This window comes from Paroedura picta, chromosome 3 (assembly GCF_049243985.1).
Source record: "Paroedura picta isolate Pp20150507F chromosome 3, Ppicta_v3.0, whole genome shotgun sequence".
Classification (NCBI taxonomy): Eukaryota; Metazoa; Chordata; class Lepidosauria; order Squamata; family Gekkonidae; genus Paroedura; species Paroedura picta.
Window position 1 is genome coordinate 149137077 of NC_135371.1, and position 19119 is coordinate 149156195.

At 40.8% G+C, this 19119-nt stretch overlaps 1 protein-coding gene across 15 annotated transcripts in view; it reads left to right on the top strand.

Moving 5' to 3' along the window:
* Positions 1-19119, top strand: part of LARP4 (La ribonucleoprotein 4) — a 35677-nt gene that overhangs the window by 9621 nt on the left and 6937 nt on the right. For 11 of the 15 annotated variants that reach the window (XM_077328644.1, XM_077328643.1, XM_077328649.1 and 8 more), the window contains 11 exons: positions 5593-5745; positions 7416-7491; positions 8151-8287; positions 8907-9010; positions 10529-10639; positions 12118-12171; positions 13080-13289; positions 14226-14329; positions 16723-16938; positions 17642-17690; positions 18103-18270. In XM_077328644.1, coding sequence (XP_077184759.1) covers positions 5593-5745; positions 7416-7491; positions 8151-8287; positions 8907-9010; positions 10529-10639; positions 12118-12171; positions 13080-13289; positions 14226-14329; positions 16723-16938; positions 17642-17690; positions 18103-18270 — 1382 coding nt within the window. Of the gene's footprint in view, positions 1-5592; positions 5746-7415; positions 7492-8150; positions 8288-8906; positions 9011-10528; positions 10640-12117; positions 12172-13079; positions 13290-14225; positions 14330-16722; positions 16943-17641; positions 17691-18102; positions 18271-19119 lie in introns of those variants that run through there. The other 4 variants (XM_077328645.1, XM_077328646.1, XM_077328642.1 and 1 more) reach the window with 2 other exon arrangements.

Sequence of the window (19119 nt, forward strand, 5' to 3'; positions counted from 1 at the left end):
TTAGGTCTAAGACTTGCCTTTTGAGAGTACGGTTCCAGCAACTGGATGCTGCTAGTAAGTAGCAACGGAGAAATAATGACATATGGTAATAAGTGGAAGAGAGAAAAGAAGGACTCTGATTCTGAGTTCCTGTTAATGTGTAGGCAGAATGGTGATTGTGAATAGGTTTTATACTGCTTCTTATTAAATTTACAAAGGCCCAGTGATGACCAAGTATCGCGCTAAGAGGGAAACAAGTTGCTAAATTTGCAGAAATGAATTCTCTTGTTTCTTCCTTTTTTTTGTCATGTTTTATTTTTCTCACCTTTTGTCTTGAGCTTTTTCTCACCATTTCTGCACTTTAGTGAACACTTGACCCTGTGACCAAAAAAGATTATGAGATCTGAGGGCCATTTGCAACCAAAGTAGGCTGTTGAGTTGTTCTTGGGATAGTGATACTTTGTAAATAATGCATTGGTTAAAAGATATTGAAACAAAGATGTTGGCTGAGAACTCTTAAGAGAAACAAAGCTCTTTTCCCGCTGCTGCTGATAGGTAGCTTTAAGGATACAAATAAATTATATTAGCTGCTTTTGGGACAAATGGCATTCTTTCTAAAAGCTGCATTTATCTGCAGATTATAATGTCATGTTCTGCAACTACTCTGATGAAGATACTGCCTTCTGCTGTCATGCTAGATAGCATAGGGAAGGCTTGCAGGTCTTAGAATGAGGGGTTGCAGTGCCACTGTTCTACTCCTCTGGGCCAGCAAGCTACCTCCTTGCCAAGGACTTTGTCAGCCTTGCTTCCTCCTTGAGCTTTTTGTACTCTTCCCCTCTCTAGTCTTTCATTTGCCTAGCTTCCCATTGAATCTTCCTCCCCTGCTAGTTGGTTACCAAGGGGCTGTGGGATTGTCCCCCCTGTCGTGCTTCCTTCCCCTTCAATGGGCCAAGCCCACCGTATCCCACATTGAGGCTTGAGAAGAGGTGTGGCTGGAGGTTCTGGCAGATGACTCACCTCTTTTAGCTCCCCAGAGACCTCCGCCCGCCTTATCATACCCTGAGTAATTTTGGGTGCCATATACACCTGCTCTGGAGGAGAGACAGGCCCTCAGATGGTTGCTACAGGAAGTTCCTGGGGTACTTCCTCCTATACCCTTGATCTCTTGTCCTGTTACAGAGGCAGCCTCAAAGGTACGGTTGTCAGACTAGCCTCTCCTAGGTTAGCTGCAGGCCACTATGGCCTTCCAACCCCCATTGCACCTGTTAATCACCTTGCAGACCGCAAGGACTCTGGATGATTCCTGCCACTGGGGCTGCTGCTGCATCCCTCAACCTGGTCCTGGCTGGCTCCTCGCAGCATTTGAGTATGTTGGTTGTTCTCTGGCTAAATCTGGGCATCAGATCTTTGACAGGGTGGGGTCTGAGCTTGCCCAGGGTTTTGTTGTTACTGTGTGCAGTTGGTCCCGACTCCAGACAGTGAAACTCAACAGATTATTTCTTATTATATTTTAGAGTGAAAATATTCTATTTTAGAATTGTAGGTAATGCAGTCTTTCTCAACTCTGGGGTTTCCTGAATGGGTGGGAGTTTTTACATATTTTCTAAATTTGTTAAACATTTATCAGTGATATGACCATTTATCAGTGATATGACCATAATATGGTCATGTTGACAACCTCCCCCCTCCTTGGCCAATGACAGGTCTGAAGGGCATGGATGTGTACGCAGGCTTCCTAACCATATTCTACATGATCATGCCACTTCTGGGGTTTCTCTAAGCCTGAAGGTTTCAGGGGTTTCTCAACACTAAAAAAACTTAGAAAGGCTGAGATAATGTTTACTTTTCTGTCTGGTATAGAGGACTTATACAATGAACACTTAAATCTTGAACAGTAATAATCCTTGAGCACGTGTTTCTTAGGTTAAAAATTTATATCTTGCAATCTCAATACATATAATAGCCAGTAATATAACACAAATGAGTATTTGATATCTCTCATATTCTGTGCAGTCCCCAGGAGACATATAATCTGAATCCTAATCTTGTTGCATTGGAGATAGTTTAGTTGGTGATTGTCCAAGAGATGTTTTCAAGTTTAGTCTTAACATGCAGGTCACTAAAGGTATCAGTGGTTTGGAGTAGCGATCCCCAACCTGTGGGCTTCGGACCACATGTGGTCCTTCGACTAATTGGAGGTGGGCCCCGAAGGACGCCTCCCCCCGGCCCTTTACTTCATCCCCCCCAGCCCTTTACAACACACTTCATTGTTGTGGCGTGTCTGTATCTTATTTTGAAGGGATGTTTCAACATTACCATAGCAATCAGAGAGCGCTAGGGCAGTGGTTGAGAGTAGAGGAGTAAACTACCCCCCCCACGGGCCTCAGTAAAAGGCGTTGAGTGGTCCCCAGCGTTGAGTGGTCCCCGGTGATACAAAGGTTGGGGACCACTGGTTTAGAGGACCCACTTTCAGGAAATTTGATCATGAGAGCTGGTAGGAGAAGAGTCATAACTATAGCTGACTTTAAGTTAATGGTCTTTGGGCTATCCTTGCTTTTTTCAAGAATTTGAAGGACAGGCAGTATGACAGCAAAAGCATGTGTACACTGACAGGGTGGAACAATACTAAGCTTTGCATAAACAAACCTTTGCTCCTCAACAATAGAAACATATGGGAGTTCAATGATGGCTAGGTGTACTGACTCAGTCAACAATATCTGGCCCAAAGGAAATGGATGTGGAAGCCACATCTTGACCAGATGCATATGGTTTGAAATCTGCACAACTAGATCTTTTTGCCTTCCTGCGCATACCCATCAGTCTGATGTTTTTGAATGTGCAATATGTGATGATCTGCAGAAATAGTTTGTTTTGAAGTCACCATCTCTTCTGGAATTGATGTATATCATCTTGCCTATCCAGTTCTGGATTCTTTAGAGGAGGATGTTCAGGTGATGCTATTTCCCTATGAGTCATCTTATAGAATTCAGCACTGTCAAAGCCTTGCTACAGTTGTTCAAAGGAAACATATGATAGTCTTGATATGACATAAACTCCTTTTTGTAAACTGGAGTAGAGCAGTGTGTCAATGCAGGCATCTTGCTCACACTAGCAAGTGCTCTGAAATAAGTAGAATGCAATCTGTTACCAAGTTCATTGTTAAATTCTCCCTGATATACCATCTGGTGAATCATAGATGTCCTTTGGGTTTCATGGTCTTACTGAATGTTACACAACACCTGTTTCAACCTGTCTGGGATGCGTGCTTGAGTAAAGATACCTTACAGCATTTTTCCACATAACGCCGCCCTCTTCATACAGCTTCTGAATTGGAGGCACTGTCAGTCTGCCTAGGAGTCAACACATCCTAGAGGGAGGCTCTTGTTTTGAGAACAGACATAATAACCTCAGTCCTTTGGGTTTTTAGGAATGATCTTGACCTCTATTCAGAAGCTGCAGCATCCATCCATTAAAGACGTCACAGCACACCTTAGACTTGCTTATTAATGGCAGATCTGTTTTCATGGAACCTTTTGTTCGACAAATTGCGTGCTTTGTTTACAATTTACTCAACCATTAGAGGGAGGAAGATTTCCAAATTAACATTAAATAGATGTTTCTGGGAATCCATATTCAAACCCCAAACAATCAAGTTCCAGATAGAATCACAGCACATTCAGTCCACAGTGCAGCTATGTGTGGCTTTCCTCATAAATGCTTCTGAGGACATGTAAAGCAGCAACATGACCATTATTTCCAACACCTTTGTCAGATATTACAAAACAAGCACCTTTGGCTGATGTTTGCATTCCTAGGCTGCTACAGCAAGTTGTATTATCTATTATTCATCAGCCAGTCCAACCATGAATGGGACACAGATTTTTTTAAAAACTTCCATCAACCAGGATTCTGTCTTCCTCTGAGTATTCTGCTCAGCGGTTCTAATATGCCTCTTTATTTTTAGAATTACATTGCCTGGAAGCTGTGGGGCTTAAAAATATTTTTATTGCCAATCATAGGAGAAAGTTTGGATTCCGAAAAAGAGCACTTTGGACATTAAGACTATATATAGAAGTTTGTTTTTCAAAAAGGGTGGTAGCCAAATAGTTGCTTGCATTATATTTTAGAAACCCAGAAGGTGATCAGGACATTGGCAGTGAAAGACAGGAACAGTTTAGACCCAAAAGCTTAGGATCAGTGATTGTTTTATAAAGAAGAAAATAAAGCGTGTTGTTTTAAAGTTCAAACAATTCAGAAGTTTATATGAGAATGATTTGTATTGGAACATTACTTTTAAAAATTTAAAGACTTTGTATATGTACATTGCTGAGCTCAAATCTTGTCTTGTGTGGATCACCCAGAGCATGTCCATCTGCATAATTTGACTTTCTTGTCTTCCCCTCCCACTGCAACCCAAAATCATGCTTCTGGAGGACAGGGGTGCCCCAACATCAGCAGTGTGGGAGGGGGCAGTAGCTCTTTACAGATCAGAATCCTCCTGTTGATGAAATGCTCAGACAGATAAAACTAATTAAAATACCTTTTACTATATAAGTGAAGCTACTCTAGAATCTTTGTTGTGACTTCAGATCCAGACAGTTTATTTTATTAAGTTCATACTAAGCTTAACAATCACTAAAATGTGAACAAGCATTGGCCTAGTAGGTGGCAATCCCAGTGCTTTGTAACCGAAATGTTATTTATCATACCACACATAGTGCATGTAAACAAAAAGCCAACCCAGCAAGCAACATCCTGGTTGAATTGCAAAGCTATGTTGTAGTTTGCTGTCGTAAGAATACTACGCACTAGTTTACTACTTGTATTCTGATAAATTTTGGTTTGATGCATTGAAATTGCTTAATGGAAATATTATAAAGAAATTTAATATTAACCTCACTGATAAGATAAAGGTAGCTGGAATGCAAGTCAGTATTTGTATCTTCAGAAGCTTCTCAATATGGTGGCCTTTGCAGCCTTAAATAATTAAATGCTTTCTGTAAATTGATAAGTCATCTTGTTGGGTTTATTTGTAATCTTGTGAAAAGAATGAAATTGTTTCATAAATTCCATTAGACTGTGTCTGGAAATCAAAACATACCTTGGCAAAGGATGCAAAAACTTTGTGCACTTGGTTGTGATAATCCACCATTCTTGTATGTTAAAAAGGAAATGCGAGAGCAGAGACCTGTAAGTTTTGCCCATCTTAAGATCCTTGTAGAAGAGAAAACAAAGTATTATAACTGGGTTTATTTGCAATATTTTTAATTGGCAAGAATGACCACCACTTATTAGGTTAAGAGCACTACCATTAATTGCAGTGTGCTTTGTAACCTCGATAGTAGTTCAAAACTTGGTATATTAAAAAATTAAATACCATATAATGCATATTGCCATGCTTTGCGTCCATGGGGAGGGAGAGGCTTAATCTATACCTTTGGCTATGGCCTTTGTTCTATATCCAAACTTAAGCTGACTGAACTGAATGGATGGGGAGACACAGCCTTGTCATTCTTGACTTTGTTGCAAATCACTGCGAAACTGCTTGTAAATATTAAAATTGCAAATTTTCAGTATTTGCAACCTGTCTCTTGTTGATTACACTTGTGCTAGGTAATACTGAGGTTGCAGATGATGGTGCTAAGCAATATGAAGCAATGTATTCATCTTGTGAACCATCAAACAGTTCCAATGTTGAGGAATCGGCAGCAAATGGGATGGTCTTGGCACCAGAGGATCTTGGGTACCAAATCTATGAAGTTCCTGGTAAGCATCTAACTTACACAGTGTCAGTTTCAGTACTAAAAATTCCATAGGTAATGTATGTTTGTGGTGGATGTTCAAGTTATGCTTTGTTCTTTAGTCATCCTTTTAAAACTACTTTTACATCTCCCCACCCCAATTTGTTATGTATGTATTAAAATCTTTTTAAAAAGCAAGTTTATTATTTTGGGAGTTGTACAGGAAAAGTACTAAAAGCTAGAATAGTGGCTTTGTTTGTTTCCATCCACCTATATGCTTGTAGGGTCCAGCAGTAAGCTTGTTTTTTAAATGTTTCTAACTTGTAGGCACCAAGTAACTTTTTAATACAACTGTAAAAGAGCAACTTGGAGGTAGCATATAAACCTAAATTTTGAAACCGTGGACAATGGAACAGCTTTTTATGGAGCCTGAAAAGGAAGGCAAAGGTATCGTAGGTTTCAGGGAAGAATTTCTAAATAGACATCCAATGTGGTTAAATGTCTGATGGCATCCTACAGCATTGTATGTCCTTGCGATGATGACCTTGCTGACATTCTTAGGATGCTTTCTCCACTTTCTTTTGAGAGAGAGGGATTTTCATCTATAAAATTAGAGAGGAGAATTAGTATGCCAAAGACTTGCTCCTTTAAGTTCATCATTTTAAAAAGGATCTTAAAGTACAAGTGAATGTATAGTTTCAAACTATCCATATGCCACGTACTCTTGTGTGCTATAATAGCCTAGCTTCCCTTGCACCTCAGAATCCTTGAATATTTCCACCTCTCTATTTTTAGTGCCTTCTTTAAACCTACTTCTTCAGTAGAGCTTTTCCAGGATTACTATGGGGTGCAGTGTTACTAGTTTTGTTACTTTTCTGATTCATGAGTTAGTTGTGTTAGGTTTACCGTTCCTTTTAGAGAAACAACAATTTTCTGTTCTGTCTGCAATGTAGAAGTAAGCATGAATCCTTTGTGGTCAAGATCAACACATGAGGAAAGAAAGCAGCTTCCCATCCTATGTGTGTTTGCTGAATTCACAATTTAGGCTTTCTCCCTGGAGTAATTGTGACTCCCTTCATGGGCACGGGGTCTATGTGTACATAGATCCGTACAGTGCTTACATGCAGTGAGGATGGAACTAGCTCACCCGCATCACTTCATGTGTCTTGGCTATGTTCATGAATAAACAATGTTTATATGACTCTCATAATATTTATTTTTATTTATGATTTGCCCTCCTTGCAGAGAATGAGACATGCTTTTTAGGTGTAATATTCAATATGAATATTATTGAATATTATGAATATGAAATAAACTGTAATTTAATGTCAGGCAAAGAAAAAAAAAAACACCAGGTAGTGCTACAAATCAGGAGAGAGTTTGTTATTTTCAATTTCCAGACTTTTGACATGCATCCAATAATTTACATTGATAGGTGAGAGTAGATGGACTGCTAATTACCTAAATTCTTTGCAAGCCTGGAAGAAGCTTTCAAATCTGTATCTTTAGAGCATTTATCAGAAAGGGAGGAGTTCTAAGTTGATAACAAATTAATTATTAATAAATCCCATTTCAACATACTCCATGATCTTATCAAATTTGTACATTGCTATGTCAGTTACAGAGGGCGTAGTCAGCTTAATCTCAGTCATATTTTGAATGTGTTGGTAATAGAAACATGAATATCTTTCTCAGGTGAAGGCAGTCCTATAATTTCTCCAGAAGACCTGAAAGAATGTTTGAAGAAACAACTAGAATTCTGTTTCTCACGGTATTGTAGTGCTTTTTCATTTTACACCTTGAGTTTTCAGTAACGGATCATGGTCAACCAAAAAAGTTAGATAATGTCTTTCACGAATTTCTGATGCCTAGAGATGGTGATAGAAGTGAATTGTCACTCATTTTCATGGCTCTATCAAGATTCCAGCACAAAACTTGTATCAGAATGTATCCTGTGATCTTGCAATTGATGATGCTGATGGTTGCAGCCATTTCTGACCTCTTAGGGTTGTGGGACCTGCATGGAGTAAAAGCCATGGGGAAGGGGGAGAGAATTGCTTTTTCCTGCCTTTTGTGTAAGCAGATCTCCGGTAATGAAAGAATGTGGTTTTTGCCTCCAATCCATATCTCATCCTGTAACTCCTGGTATAACTTCTTTGGGGTAAGAAGGAGGGGAAAATCAGGAAGAACAGCAATTGATGGATGTTCTTCATAACAATCTTGGTAATTAAATGGCCAGGAAGTGCAGTATCTTTAGCACAGCCAAGCCTACAAAATACATGGAACAGTCCTGAAAGTGTGAGAAATTGCTGCTTTGCATAATACTATTGGGCAATTTTACCATGCATAGAATTTCTTCAAGTTTATCACTGTTAGAATGTTCTTTAAGGTCTGAAAGTCCCCTGAGCTGCTTTGTTTATTTACTCCTAGTGAGAATCTATCCAAGGATCTTTACTTGATGTCTCAAATGGACAGTGATCAATTTATTCCAATATGGACTATCGCCAACATGGAAGGAATTAAGAAACTGACAACCAACATGGATCTTATTGTGGAAGTACTGAGATGTGCGTCTAAAACTTTTCATTAGCTATACAGATGTAGTTTTGTGTAGTCACCATCTCCTGGTCTTGTGTGAATCAAACCTTTGTACGGTCCTGACAGCTCTTGATCTTACATAAAAGTAGTTTCTAGTTTAGTCAAATAAATCATGTAAACTTTATATGAAATATTTGTTAATTTCTTAATTTCTTTTCCTCTGATTATGGTATTGAAAAGCAGCCTTTTCTGCCCATTAGAGTTTACTTTGCTATTTCATACTTTGAAACCATAAATGTATGTCCATATCTGAGTAAACTTGGTAAAAGGTCATAGAATTTTTTTCAGAAAAAGTTCTCTGTGCCCTTAAAATGAAATTAGCTCCTGTGTTGGATTTCATCTTGATTTATTCTACCTCTTAAACCAAAGATTGAGATCCAACCACCTCTGCAGAAGTGTGTTAGTTTAAATGGCAACTGTAACTATTTTACTGGGACTAGAGAGATTTACATAAGAATGAGTAGAAATTAAACTGAATCAGTCAGAAGAGATGTGATAGGATGTGTTATTTGTGCTGTTGGTTGTAGTGTTGTATCTATTCACAGCAACTAAAAATTGTTGTTGTTTTTTTTGCCTTAAAAAAATTAGCTTCTCCTATGGTCCAAGTAGATGAACGAGGAGAAAAAGTTAGGCCAAACCACAAACGATGCATTATTATTCTGCGTGAGATTCCTGAAACGACACCTGTAGAGGTAAAGATGCATCCTGAAGTTTATCATCTGATCACTTTAAAAATGCTTATGTTGGAAGAACATCAAGATATGAAATGACTGACTAAAGCTATGTTAAAATGTGATGGTAACCCTGGTTAAATTGTGATAGCATTAATGTGAATATAGGCTCTTGGAGAGCTGATCACATCAGTTTTTAATTCATTATAGACATATATACATTACTAAGTAACATAATAGTGTGAGCAGAATTGCATTCACAGAGGCATACTTAGCCTTCCTATTTGTTGTTATTCATGGGGATTAGACCCCCAAAATGATACAAAGAGGGCAGTTAAAATAAATTGGAAACATGAATTGGTGAGAATTCTCTCCCTGTTCCATTACAGAATTGCAGCTTACCATGTTATGTTTACTATATGTGTCATAAGCTATGTATATTATAGTTGTTTGTATACCAGTTGTTTGTCATAATGGCCCAGCTTCACCAAGGAAAGATGACAAACTTATTTGACTGATATTTTTTCACATTAAAAATAAATCTACTCCGGCGCAGAGTGCTAAAGCAGCCGTCTGAAAGCTTTGCCCATGAGGCTCTGAGTTCAATCCTAGCAGCCGGCTCAAGGTTAACTCAGCCTTCCATCCTTCCGAGGTCGGTAAAATGAGTACCCAGCTTGCTGGGGGGTAAACGGTAATGACTGGGGAAGGCACTGGCAAACCACCCCGTATTGAGTCTGCCATGAAAACGCTAGAGGGCGTCACCCCAAGGGTCAGACATGACCTGGTGCTTGCACAGGGGATACCTTTACCTTTACTCCATTATATATTACTCATACATTGGCTTAAAAAAAAACCACAGAAATGTTAAGTTTGTTAGTTGTTAAGATGGCATTTTAATAATCCGTTCTTAGCCGTGGGCATGGAATCATTTTGGAACAGTGTTTTGCAGGAAAACAGTTTTGTTTAGTTGTGGCACTGACTTAAGATAATGTTTTAGCATTTTCTTGTTTGAGAGTAATGTAATATTTCTGAACTAGACTGTCCCAGACGTATTAAGGAAACTTATCTCCCATGTGGGTGTCTAATTCAGTTTATTGTTTTTCCTCCCTATAGGATTTGTAAAATACTAAAAAGCAAAATAAAATGTAAAAATAATTATTTTCTCACAGCAGTACACATTCATGCCCTCATTCTTTCTTGCTTCTGGACCCAAATCTTAAAATTGTGCCATTGTACTTTTGCATTGTTGTACTGTTATATTATATTGTTATACTGTTATATTGTACTGTTATACTGTTACAACCACTCTTATTAATATTATTGTATGATTATTAACGAGGATTGTTTCATGGATGGTTCATAAGTTCAATGTAAACCACCCTGAGCCTCTGGGGAGGGCGGTATATAATAAATAAATAAATAAAATGGATAACATCTGTGTTAATAGAAAATCAGAGATGATTTAGAAATGTAGAGCTTGGATTCCTTGTGTGTTTACAGCAATTATTCTCTAAAACAGTCTTAATTTTTTTGCTCCAGGAGGTGAAGGCATTGTTTAAAAATGAAAGCTGCCCCAAAGTGATAAGTTGTGAGTTTGCTCACAACAACAACTGGTATATTACATTCCAGTCAGATACTGATGCACAGCAGGTAAGAGTATCATATGATGTTCTGCATTTTACAGTGCTTTCAATGTGTGTTGTTCATTTGCATGACCTCATAGGATAGGGTCAAAAGTAACTGTAGATGGAGGGGAGTGAGGATAGGAACTTGTGGTTTGTGCAGTGGTACTTTTGGAACTCAGTACATTTGTATAACAGTGCCTGAATCTTACAAGTAGGCTTGTATTTATGGTGGTTTAGAAACATAAACTTGCTATGTCCCCAAGTCCTGAGGGAGCATTTGTCGCTTACAGGGAACATGATAAAAAAATAGAATTTATAAATGCATCTGGAGAGTTGGGCATGGTCAAACACATATATGGAGAACAGTTTCAGGGGGTAGAAAAACCTGTAGAAAAATGAGATTTGAGTCCAGTTGCACTTTAGAGACCAATAGGATTTTCAGGGCTTCTGAGGGTCAAAACTCTGATGAAGGGAGTTTTGACTTTTTAAACCTTATCCCTTGAAAATCTTAACTTGTTTCTGAAGTGCTATTGGAGGCAAATCGGACACATGGAGAAATGCAGCTCTTTTGCAGGGAGGGGTGTTGCATAGCACGAGAGGCCCATGCCCATGTGAATTGAGCAGGTATGTAGAAGGTACTTTGGTGGTTTCCTTTTCCTGATGTGTTCTTACTAGGTGGTGATGACCCACGTTGATCTCTGTCATGTGGAAATGTTTAGTCCAGCTGACCCAGCAGAGAAGGTGTTAGCTGTTGAGGATTTCTTTCTTTTTTTTTTTTTTTTTTTGCCAGCTGATCCTATTTTTGTAGGCTATACTGCTGTTAATAAATTCTAATAACTGATTCTTAAAAAAATGGTGTGTTGGTTAAATCTGATTGTGAGTAGACTTCTAATCTCTTTTTAAAAAATGGTTCATTATTTTAAATTGGCTGCAAATTCTGTTATTCTACAGAAGGTCCCTAAATGTTGCCACTACAAAATGGACTCTTTTTTTCCATCTTGGAAGATCTTTCTAATTGCTGTTATGTGTGCAATTTTGAAAGTGGAATGGTGCATATTTTAATTTTACAAGGGCTGTATTGTTAGAAACTGTTTCAGACTCAAAGCATTGCCTACCATTCAAATGTTGGAGCTGTATGGTAGTGACAAAATACTAAGAACCTGCAGTTTGTGGCTGTTGCTGGTACAGTTAACGCCACAGTTTTTTCTTTGTAAAAGTCATAATAGGCAGCAGCTGGAGTTGCACTGACATTCAAAACTTTGAGCAAAAAGAAGATGCTTCCCTGATTTAAAATGAACGTCAGTTGCTTTTGTCATGGGTTTTGAAAGAATCGGTCTGTCTTACAGCACCATTTTACATGTCAAAGCTCTTAACTCTATTCCTAAAGAAAAATAGATAAGAGCCCAGATACAGTTAGTGCAACTTAAATTTAGATTAATTGTTGTGTCTGCTCTGCAGTTCTGCCAAAATGGATATGAGTTAATTTTTTAAATATTTACACAGGCATTCAAATACTTACGGGAAGAAGTTAAAACCTTTCAGGGCAAGCCAATAATGGTAAGGATGTTCTAGCATTAATTAATGATGTTCAACTGTAATGTTAACACAAATGCAGATGTAATAGTTCTCATGTCTGAACTGTGGCTTGGAAACTTGTTAGAAGCTCCATGTCACAAGCACATAATTCTGCTTGCCGCCTCCCTTTTCTCATGAATTCTCTGCCACGTCCTTCAGTGGTGCAGATGACATAATGTAGCTTTGACGCTATCCTGGTCACTCTTGACCACAGCAAGGACTGATACAGTTGCAGTGCCACACTATGGAAGAAGGTTGGGAAGAAGCAAGAGGAACCAATGTCACATTCCAAATCTCAAACACCATTTTACATTTCAGAAATGCTAGTGGCTAGCCACAGATTGTGAAGACCCATCAGCTTACGCGTTTTCAGTTGAGGGGTGATACTCTCTGTTGCATTTCCCTCTTCACTGCAGTTTGCATTTCCCTCTTCACTGCAGGAGGCCCAAGTGGGCTGGGGATTGAGTGGGAGTCTTCAGTAGTTAAATTGAATTTGGCTTTTAATTGTTCAGTGCAGTGTACACTAAAAGAAAGATGCGCATTGGGATTTTGATTTGCCTGCAGAACAACAGTGTTGCTTTGGACATGTCTGCAGGTGAACTTCATTAGTTTTGCCACAGAAGCAAAATAATTATAGATTTGTATAAAGCCATCTTTTAAATAGAATTCTCATCTAACCCAAAGGTCAATAAATCATACCAAAATAAATATGTTGCAGACTAATCTGACGAGGAGGTCTTCTTTTAAGAATAATTATGAGGCCTCATTCTTTCTCCTAGTAAAAATAGTGACTGAGGCTGGGAGCCTGCCAGTGTCTGCCCCTTTCCCTCCAGTTCCCCATATTAGCTTATATAGTGAAGCATATTTTGAAACTGAGTTTTCTTTTTCAGGCTAGGATAAAAGCCATCAACACATTTTTTGCAAAGAATGGTTACCGGGTACTGGATTCCAGTGTTTATGCTCATCCTGTCCAAACACAAGCACAGTTTGCCTCACCAGTGTTTGTGCAGCCTGTATATAGTCCTCAGCAGTACTCCATCTACAGCATTGTGCCTCAGACGTGGTCTCCAAACCCTGCACCTTATTTTGAAACACCTTTGGTGAGTTGTAGCTTCTGTCTCAAATATATTCTCTTGGGTTTGTTTTGTTACAATATATTTACAATTGCTACATGGTTCTTCTCGACTACCTTTCCTGTACAGAAGCAGCATTAAAATATTAAATTTGTGCTTAATCCAACTGGTTATATAGAATTAATTGGTGGTGGTGTTTTGACCATTGTACTGCATGCTTCTTGAGGTTAGGGAAATAAGATATCAACGTAGTGCTAAGAATCTGCAGGTAGTCCTTAAATTCCAGGCTACTAATATAAGTTTGTATCTTGAATTCTGTTTAGCATGAGCAGAGTGGTACTCCTAGAGGTAACCAATGCCCTTCTCCTGCTCTTTTGTTGAAATCATGCCCTCCAGAGGTCTTCTGATCCCTGAGAATAGATGTAGTGGGTGAAGTGGGGCTTACCAACAATAAGAAGACAGAATTTGTTAACAACTTCTCCCCCTTCCCCACAGTTTTGCTGGCTTGAAATGCTTTCTGCCATTGGAAAAGATAATTAGGAACCAAACCATTATTTCCCCCTGATTATCACACCAGTGGAGGCTGATTGTGGTTCTTTCAAGGAGGTTAGAAAGAAGTGTCCTTAGCAGCATAGAGTTTTTTAAATCTCCTCTGAAGGAATCCAGACTTTTTTGGAAGCATTGTTCTGAGATGAGGTTCTTGCAGAAGAGTTTGCATTTTCTACCTGGAGTTTGAAATATCTGCCTCAACTTGCACCTCCATCAGAAAGATACCCCCAGCTGCATGGTATTCCCCAACACATGAATAGTCTGACAACAAGAACATTTATTCTTTTCTGCTTCTAAAAATTGCATACTTTCTTGGTGTTTATCTTGCATATAACAATTCCACGCGTTCAATCTTAATTTTCAGTAGGGATGGTTCCCTTTATTATTTTCTGTTATACTTGGTATCCATTGTAGGCTCCGTTTCCGAATGGTGCATTTGTGAATGGCTTCAATTCACCAGGATCGTACAAGGCAAATACTGCTGCTTTGAGTATAGGACGTCCATTCCAAAGAAACCGGTAAGAAATCTGACAGCATCTTTTTGGCTCCTTATGCACGGGCCTGCGTTGGCGGCAGCAGCGCTTTGGGAAAAATCACTGATAACGCTCGCTGCCACTGCCAGCACAGGCGCCTCCCGGCCCAGGGCTACGGAAGGCCTGTGTTAAGCAAACGCGGGATCTTCTGTAGCTTCCTGGATTAGCCAAGGCTGCGGCAGGCTGGCACTGTGCATAATTGCCAGTGCCAGGCCTGTCGGCCCGCCCAGACCCAACCCTACGGTGTCTCTGTAGGGACACCACACGCCCCTGCGGGCTCCACGGAGCCCTGGAACTGGCAGGGGCGACCCCCTGCCCCACCTGGGCATGCAGAGGGGGCCTGCACCCCCACTCCGGCTTACCTGCTGGCCCTGGCATTCAGTGCACGCTATGCCGGGGCAGCCCAGCATGCCCTGTCCTGTGAATACACAGGGAATGGTGGGGCATCCTGCCCCGTCGCAATGACACGGTGGCAGCACGCAGTAGCTGCTGCTGTGCATAAAAGCCCTTTGTGATTTTCTGAAAGTGTTCTGAAGACTTAGGCCACCACAGTTGCATTCATCTCTCTAGTTACTAACAAGACATTCTGCAATGCCTTAATGATTTCAGTGGGTAGCTGTATTGGTCTGTAGTAGAACAGCTAGTTTCAAGTACTGAGACATCTTCGAGACAAACAAGATTGTCAGGATAGAGCTTTCAAGAGTCAAAGTCCTCTTTGTCTGATACAAGTAGGAATGGACATCCATGTGTTTTTATCACAGTCTGAAGATTGTGGGCACAGTGTTCAAAGGAGGTAGAGTGCTTTGACCTTGGAAAGCTGTAACTTTTATTCCTCTCCAAGGTGCTACAGGAACTATATGGGAGGTAAGGGGTAACACTGAGGCCACGATCTGCAGTGGGTCCTGGGATGGTGACTGAACTTAAGAGCACAAATGTCATGCAGGTTCCAGGGTCAGTGATGGTATCTGTGTTGAAGTTAGGATCCCCCACCCTCGTTGGTTACTAATCTTTTGATATTACTGGCAAATGGGCAATATAGTCATACGTCTGAGCTAGAATCCAATCTTGTCAGCCCTGTACCCTGGGGTGTGCTTTAGGGACAGAGCTAGACAGAAGCTATCTCTGGTAGTAGATTAAATGTCCTGGTAGTAGATGAAGTGTTCTCTTGTAATCCAAAGTAACTTTTAAAAGCTAGAAGAATAACCATTCTTAAGTGCTAGAAGGATGACCCGAAATTGGGAATGAAGGTATTGTAGAAATGTTTTAAATCAATAATATGGACTGGCCTCTACAAAGAGGTCAATCTGTCAGTGCCAAATATACTGATCTGAGTGTTAGTATTTTCAAAAATAAAAGGAACTGTTGCCATTTAGAATCTCAAAACAAGTCACTGGAAGAGTTCCAGATAAGATGGCATTATAGCTCAGTTTTATTGAAACACTTTTCACCTGTGTTGACTTTAAGTAGACACTTGAAATGAAGAGGATGTTTGCATCTTTGTGCATACTGCACTTAAAAGGAACGCTCCCCAAAAGTAGCTATGGGAAACACTAACAGAATCTGTGCTATATAGCAATAAAAAGTAATTACTACTTAATTCTCAACAAGCAACTAACAAGCACATGACATCTACCTCTATAATTCATTCACCAGAATAGGCTCTATCCCAGTATAGCTGTAAAGATGTATAACTAGATATTCATTTAAAAAACCTTCCTGTTGTATATGTAACACATACTTACTGAAATCTATAGTAGACTAGTTTAGCACAATAATTGCTTACGTGAGATTCTTTGGCAACTGCCTGTGTACATATTTGATGAGGCCAAAGTTCATGGTCACAAGTAGTGTGATTAACAGAGGTTGAACTTCGAGGCTGTAGCGGCACCTAGTAAGGTGGCTTTAATTTTAACTGAAATGGAATTACGAAACCCTCTGTTTATGCTTGTCGTTTACTATGATGTCTAAAATTCTGAGTCCTTTGATTCTGCTGGGATCCAAGCATTTAAATCAAGAATTTGTTTGCTTTCATTATTTTGGTGAGCTGTGGTTGGTGTTTTGGGGGGGTATGAATAAAGGATGCTAGGCTCTTCATCTACTTCAAGATAGGTCATGATGCACTGGTTCAGTAGTGTGCAAACATAGTATGTATCTCAAACAGTCTGCTTGTATAACATTATTTAATAATGTAGTGAAAACTTTTGAGAGCTCTGTACCATTAACAAAGTTAATTATCATTGCATAATCTCCACCCATTTATTTTAAGGTGCATCCTTTTTAAACCATCTTGTAATATTGCCAGTTTTTCTTGTTTTTTAATGTTGGTAATAAAAACATGTATATACTTGAATGAACCATGTCTTTTTTTATATATCCAGCATGAAGCCTCCTTTTCGGTTGTCAAGTAGCTCTGAACACCCTGCAGAAGCAACATCTGCTGTCAGTGTGGTGTCAGGAGATGGACAGCTGCACAGAACCGCCTCAAGGAACTTTCAAACAGAACGGCAAGCAAATACACTATCAGGACTTCAAGAACAAAGCTATTTATCGAAGGATTCTCCCATAGAACAAAATGGTGACTATGGCAGAGGCAGGTAAGGGATTCATTGGTCCTTTTTGCCTGGTATTATCACTTCTGGCTCACATCTGTCTTCCACAATCTTAGGAAGAGGTCCTTCCCAGCCTTGCTGCCTCCAGCCCTTTTGAATGGAGATGCCATGGATTTAGTCTAGGGACTTTGCATGAAATGCATGGGCTCTTGCATGTAGTTTACAGTTCTTCCCTAAAGCAGTGGTCCCCAACCTTTTTATCACTGAGGACCGGTCAACACTTGACAATTTTACTGAGGCCTGGGGGGAGGGGGTAGTCTTTTGCTGAGGGACGTCGCTGCCTGAGCCGCTGCTCCACTTGCTTTCCCGCCGGCGCCCCTGATTTCCTGCCTTCTGCTGGGGGGCGCTGCCAGCAGCAGCTGCGCAGTGCCACACTGAGGGGGAGCCCCAGCCATGGCAGCCGCTGGAAAGCACCAAAGGTGAGCTGGCGGCAGAGTGGCAGGACAGCCCCCGAGGCAGCAGCCAGGAAGGAGGACGAGGAGGAACCGTGACCTGGTACTGACTGATCTATGGACCGATCCCGGTCCTGGTCCCCAGACCGGGGGTTGGGGACCACTGCCCTAAAGCACAAAAACCCTGATGAAATATTTGGAAGAAGAGAGGGATAGGAATTTAAGCATAACAATAAAATCAAAGAGCATAGCAACATGTAGAATCTTTACTGAAGCTCTACTTTGCTGTTCTGCAGGAGAACAGTTTTCAGAGGTCGAAGGAGACGGGACGATGACAGACTTTCAGTGAGTATCTCAAGGTTTTATTGTGCGGAATAATTGGACTCACGTATTTCTGTGGTTCTTGGGCTAGAAAGGATCTGCTATTTCTCAGTGAGTTGCCTTGAGTAATAAACCCTTCGTGCTGGGTTCCTTAATTTTTTTTGTTTGTTTCCTTCTGTGTTGCATGTAAAGTTTCTACTGATGTGGTTTCGTGTTATGGATGAAGTTACATCCAAACTTGTGTTTGGATTAGTTTTGCTGTTGAAAAGTAGATTCACTTAAAATCTGGAACCTTAATTATATTGATTTTGTTTATCATCATAATGATAAAATAACTAAATGACTAAATATACAAGTTTGTACCCCAGGGAATCATATGGCTTCATGAAGTGTGTTGTCCTTGTAAAGTATGCTAGTGTGCTCTCTCCTCTTTTAGCGACCCCAGCCTTCAGTTGAAACCAAGACTTTGACACCAAAGTTTGATTTGCTAGCCTCAAATTTCCCACCTTTGCCTGGTAGCATGGTAAAAACTCAAGAAGACCCAGTATTGGAGAGTAGGATGTCAGATGTTGTTAAAGGAATAAGCAAAGAAAAGGTACATACTGTGAGTGTTTGCTTTTGCTTTCTAGACCGTTAAAAAATTAAGAGCATGTCTTTAAGAAATAGTACTGTGTAGCAGGGGTAGTCAACCTGTGGTCCTCCAGATGTCCATGGACTACAATTCCCAGGAGCCCCTGCCAGCAAATGCTGGCAGGGGCTCATGGGAATTGTAGTCCATGGACATCTGGAGGACCACAGGTTGACTTATACCCCTGTTGTGTAGAACACAATTTGTAGGTCTTATGAAGCTTCCACATGCTATAACCTGTTCCATTAAAAGTGATGGGGGACTTAGTTCCAAAGATATATCAGCCATATCTTTAACCGCTCCTTGCGGAGCGGAATAAATAAAGCCATAAGGGCCCCGAGGGCGGGCCCTGTCTGGGATGAGGAAGGGTGCCGATAGGCCCCTTTCCCTAGACTGATGCCTCCTGATTGGCCCCTCCGCTTGTCAGTATAGATTGGCTGCTTGCCCGGCCAAAAACCAATTGGGAGGCGTGAAGCGCCTCCCACCCCACCCCACCCCCCACCAGAGATTTCCTTTGCTCCACGGCGGCCATTACTCTGATGGCCGCCGAGAGCGAAGGTAGGCTCTGTGGCCCCTGCCCCGACAACAGCCCCCCAGACCCCGGGGAGCCCGCTGGGCGGCTCGCTGAGCCGCCCAGCGCCCTCCCCGGGGCCTGGAGAGCGTTTTTCCAAGTCGGCCAGGGAGCCAAAACGCTCCCCAGGCCCCGGGGAAGGTGAGTCGCAGAGCCGCTCACCTTCCCCGGGGCCTGGGGAGCGTTTTCCTACATCGTACGCCGAAGAAAAATGCTCCCCAGGCCCCGGGGAAGGTGAGCTGCGGCTCCGCGAG